At 41.3% G+C, this 5,472-nt stretch overlaps 1 protein-coding gene across 9 annotated transcripts in view; it reads right to left on the bottom strand.

Annotated features, from left to right (window-relative positions):
* Positions 1-482: 482 nt before the first annotated feature.
* The window catches only part of ST3GAL6 (ST3 beta-galactoside alpha-2,3-sialyltransferase 6), a 72,613-nt gene continuing 67,623 nt past the window's right edge, over positions 483-5,472 (bottom strand). For all 9 annotated transcript variants that reach the window (XM_017731968.1, XM_017731970.1, XM_017731966.1 and 6 more), the window contains 2 exons: positions 3,919-4,071; positions 483-2,213 (listed from right to left, as the gene is read on the bottom strand). In XM_017731968.1, the coding sequence (XP_017587457.1) occupies positions 2,133-2,213; positions 3,919-4,071 (234 nt within the window). In that variant the 3' untranslated portion in view covers positions 483-2,132. The remainder of the gene's footprint in view (positions 2,214-3,918; positions 4,072-5,472) is intronic.

The following is a 5,472-nucleotide window of genomic DNA, read 5'->3' as shown; positions in this document are numbered from 1 at the left end:
CAAAGACGTCTTCAAAGTCCCAGGAAAAAATAAATACAAAAAAGTAAGAGCCAGCTGGTGAAGAAATTGTGGTTTCCTCATTTCCACCACGAATCACCTGTTCCAGTCCCCCAGGACCTCCCACGCACTCCCCTCTCCTCCACACTCCCACCTTCCACGCTGCACACAGGTCTGCAGCTGCACCCAAGGGACACGCAGCTGACAAGACACCATGGCAGAGCCTGTCCCTTGCTGGGACACACCTGCATCCTTCCGCACCCCATGCCACAGATTTTTCTGACATCTGGAGTTATTTCAGGTATGTCCAACTTGCTTGAAATAGACCAAAGCTCAGGAATCCCTGGGTGAAAACACAAGCCTCCTCCCCTTCAGCTGTGGCACCTCTCCAAATCATACTGCCCTCCCTAATTCCCAAATGGCAGAGCCAAGGAGCTAAAGATGGAAATGAGCACTATGGGAAGGTGGTTGTGGTTTTGGTTTGGTTTTTTTTTTAAACACCTACTGCACCCCACAAGGTGACTCTTTGGTTGCTTCAATGGTTATTCCTCTACATTGCTGCAGCAAAAAAAAAATTGTGTTCAGTACTCTCGCAATCCTCAGCTTCTATAAGTAACAAATACCATGGTTTGTGTTCATACTGCAATTGTTTACATTACTCCTAAACATACTCCTATATAATTTTATTTAAAAGCAACAAAGATATTTCTACCAACTTCAAAGATTTTTTTTTTAAGTGGACTTCTTTGTACTTTCTCTTCAGGTATGATTGATAAAGATAATCACAAAATCTTCCAGCAATTCTGCTATAATTAAAATAAAAACTTTATCTACGTGCCCTGTGAGAGAACTAGAACAGCATATTGTTGTTGACAGTTGTCAAGTGCCTTCACAGGCAAATTTAATTTATTCACAGGCTTGTCAGAGACAAACCAATAGAGGAAACATAAACATCCCTTTAAATGTTTCAATTAAAATCTTGAGTAAGTTCCCACTCCTAAATTATTTAGTTCAGCCACACACTTTAAACTTGAATGTCAAGACAGAAGAGGTAAACAGATGCCGAATGATAATTCAGCTGAGGTACATCCTGGATATTCCCCACCACAATCTACTGCCGAAGATGGGAGTATTCCTTGCTTGCATTGATGCATTACAGCATCTGAGGAAGGAGACTGTCCTCGTTTGGGAAAGACCACCTCAATTTTTGAGGAGCAAACAAAATTACACATGAGATCCTGTCCTGAAGAACTAGGGCTCCAACAAGCATTGACTCTAAACTCAGGCATGAACATCTCTATCCCAGCTCATGCTTCTGTTGTGGTCTAGGGGCTGACACGTAGGTAGTTCAGACAACTCTTCAGTCTTCATATTCCTTCTTTTTTAAGTCAAGCAACTGTAAAATTTACTGGATGCACAGCACAGGGAGTGTGATTTTTCCATAAAATGGATACAACATAAGCATTGTCAACACCAACACCAACATCTCCACAAATCAGACAAAGGAGGCAGAGTAGTAGTTTGCCTTTGGAAAAGGCAGACAGAAGTTCAGAGCTGATGGTCAGTGCAGAAGCTGTGGCTGCTTGGCTGAAGGTGGACATCCTCTCCTCAGGAGTATGGCAGAACAAAACCTGTACAGTCTGTATGTTCCCCGTCCTCCAAAACACACAGTAATGATTTAGATGCATAGTTTTAAAGCCGTTTTCATACAACAAGACAGTCACAACTTTACCATCCATCTACTGATTAAACACTGGTCATCTCAGTCTCATGACAGTGGAACTCTTTTGGAGGACAATATCAGAAACAAAGGTATTCCAGAGAATTAATAATTTGGAAAGAGTTCTCACTGATAAGTAAGCGATGTGCATCACATTTTTATGTATCCCTGATACTTTCAGCTGAAAGTTTCATGGTTTTCCCACTATTAAATAGCTTCACAGAAATTCAGTTAACTCTGTTTGCAACAGTCCATTACCCTCAGGCTCAGAAGCTTTTGCCTTGGTGAGGTTTCTGGGCTCTTTTTAAACAGTAAACAGTTATGCTGCACTTAAAAAATAAAAATGTCATACAAAAAATAAAAATTTTTCAGATCTTGAAAATAGTGATTGTTCTTTGTATTTTCCATTCAGCTTTCACGTCAAATTGACCACAAAGTTCTTGTCTATAAGCTTCTTCAAAAATTTCTGCTCGGCGGTGATGTTGTGATATTCATTCTAAAGAGATGTGAGGGAATAATAAAATAAATTATAAAATCAAATTATAACCAGCAGCATCCCTTGGCTATTCCTTTCTATTACCTGTGATACTTGGAAGATGCTAAGAACAGGAAAGGTCTGGGGAAAAGACTTCTTAGCAAAGGCTGAGCCCAGTTTCCCAAGAAACAGGTTGCTCAAAACTAGATTAGGTATTTCCGTAAGGACACAACGAAAAAGGATGATCCTTCGGTGGTAAGAATGGGTGAGATGTGGTCTCACAGAAGTCCTTCCATTATTAAGCCTCCCAACTCCTCACCCTGCTTATTCAGAACAACTACTGTGTAACCACATTTACAGCACAAGCAGTCAGAAAACAAGTAATTCTCAAAGCTCAGTGCAGGTTCTTCAAAAGCACATCAGGCAGTTGTAGTTCAGATACATCCTGCCAAATAGTTTCAGCAAGCCCAAACCAACCCATCTTCTGTGCTGTATCCAGATCCTGGATACACAAGAGACCACTAAGCTTAGTGGAGGGCAGCACAAGGAAAGTAAATTTACTTAAGACACTGAATCCCATAAATTAAAATGAATATAATACGAATACTGCATAGAATATTATACATATGTAGGATGGTATTTACAATTTAATGTCACTAAAAATCTAACGGGAACATTTTTGTTTAGTAGTTTGTTCTTTTGAAGTTTCAAGATTTTAGGAAACTTATGGATATCTATTCAACTAATGATCAACCTTATTCAAACAGTGTATATTGTAAAAAAGCACCTGCAGAGAGGAACCTCTAAAGGAAGGCAAGTTCAGTGTCAGAGGAAAATTATCTGAGAACTGCAGGCATCTAGGAGCTCTGAAAGAAACATGAGAGGCTCCTATGGGCATTGTCTCTACCCCTCCTCTTCAGCAAAGGGAAGAGGAGGAAAATTGTACCCGTATGTTCTGGACAAATGGAAAAGAAAACTTCACACTGAGGTGAAGGGCTGAGATGGGGTTGCTTGGAACACAGAGCTGAAGGCAACTGAATACAAGAGCAGAGACATGAAAGAAAACAGAGGTATGGCCATAGCAAAGCAGCAGGGAGGAGAATGTTTGCCAGCCTGATGTTTGCCAGCCTCCTGCTGCTCCCTCTCCTGCTGAGTTGTGGCTTCCCCCTCCTGGAAGCAGTTCCTTCTCTTCCTACCTTCCTCCAAGACCTGCTTTCCTTTTCTACTTTCAGTTTCCAAAATTCAGTTCTTTTCCTATGCAAGACCTATACAAGTTCATAGGCCTTAACTCCTACCATTACCCTTTGCTCTTCTTTCTGTCTTTTAAGCAGTCTGACAGCTGTGACATACGGTACAAGCAGGCGCCAAGGAAAAAGAGAACATGAACAGAAACACCACCACTTGTGTGCTGACAGTGCTAACAAAGACATCTCTAGGACAAGAGCTGTACAGCCTAAGGAAAACACCAACTAAGCAAAACACAACACACAAATGGACATGTCATGCAGACACTGCAGAATATGGTATAGCACAAGGGACACAAATATCAGTATCTACATTTTTCAGAAGCAGAGAGGAAGAGATTCAAGCAACATTAACCCACAAGCAGCTGAACGAGGCTAAGGTGGGAGGCCCTTCTGACCTGCAGTCCATACTTTTATCTATATTGAATTGCCTTCCCCAGTTACCAGCTCTACTTCCCTCAGCACAAACAACTGTTAGTTACCTGCATCATCTGAGACATGGTTTCATTGCCATAGTAGTGCAAAGAACTATTTCTGTCAGTGAAGTCGTACTTGAAGCCTGCCAGGTGGACTTCATGGCATATGTGAAATGCCAGTGTAATGGCAATTAGCCCAGTTGTTGGATGCTTGGGTTTCTACAACAAAACAAAAAGAGAACACACGCATAAATACCTGGAAGCTTGATGGGAACACTGAACTTAAGAACAAAGACAAGGGAAATCAGATCAGGCAGCCCAGGTCTTCTACAGATGTTTGGTTTCAGTTTCATGCCCTCCTGTCTCTAAAGGAACAAGGTACTGCCCCCGCAGGTTTCCCATGACCAGGGTGTCTGTCATGTCAGCCTTCCCTGCGATTCCTCGGTTTCTAGAGAGGGCTGAGCCCACAGTGCAGCCCTTCCCTCCAAACAGGCATCAGGAAGGTCTCCCCATTGCTCTGCTCAGCTACTTTCATGAAACAGGTTATGCTTCACTACACCGGAAAACAATTTACAACCCCCTCAAATTTGACTGAATTACAAGTTGTGTTCAGAAGTTTCTAGATGATGGAGACCCAGATGAACAGAACATGATATGCTCCCAAATTTTCATAGCACCAAACTAAAAAAGCATGAATGCTAGCACTACACAGATTTGACTGAATTTACATTTTTTCAAAGCAGGGAAATTCCAGAAGAATTTTGCTTTACACCTTCCCCCGCTATCCCCATTAGAAGAAATAAAACTGTAAATAAAATTATTTCTCCCTACAGTAAGTTCAGAAGTAAATGCAATGTAAAATAAAGAGCATGGCATAAATAGGTTTTAAACGTGCCAATTAATAGCACCTAACCCAAAGTCAGAATTTCTCACAAAAGCACAAAAGAACTCAATGCAACCATCTGCCCTATCTTGTGCTCAGATACGTGACTTCTTTTGTAGCAGCAGAGGCTAATATGATCTGGGGAAGGAAACAAGGCAAGCTTTATTAGAGAGGGATGAACTCTTTCACTGGACCAAGATGAAGCTAAGGTGAAAAAGTGTCTCCAGAAATGGACAAAACTTTCAGGCACCAATGCCTTTTTTTGATAAAATAACACGAGCTATATATGCTCTCAGTAGCTGCAGTCAAACCTCCAGTTGAGCACAAAATCATGGGCTTTTTTGAACTCTGACCCAAGGCTCAGTTTGTCTCTGAAAAAGAAGCAGACAAACCAGTACCAGACAACTCTGTACATAAAAACGCAGATGCGCCCTCTGTATTTCTTTGTATCATATGACAACACAAAAATCCCCAGGAAGAAGTTACTATTCTCAGTTCTTTTAAGCCTAACTGAAGTCACAGATTTGAACTATCACCTTTTACGGAGAAATTTCTGGTACCTTTATGTAACTCCTGGACTACTCCAGAAATAATATCTGCTTAAAATGTGCACTATGCCCAGAGCTCCTGCTAGTTAGCAAAATAACTTTCTGCCCTAGGGGTCCAACATCATAAACTTAGTGGTGACTCTGTTGCAACATCCATACTAAACAGGACTCCAAAACTATGGCAGGAAT

Source organism: Corvus brachyrhynchos, unplaced genomic scaffold, assembly GCF_000691975.1.
Source record: "Corvus brachyrhynchos isolate BGI_N302 unplaced genomic scaffold, ASM69197v1 scaffold3, whole genome shotgun sequence".
Taxonomy (NCBI): domain Eukaryota; kingdom Metazoa; phylum Chordata; class Aves; order Passeriformes; family Corvidae; genus Corvus; species Corvus brachyrhynchos.
Note: the sequence above shows the minus strand (reverse complement) of the source record. Positions and strands in the feature narration are given on the sequence as shown.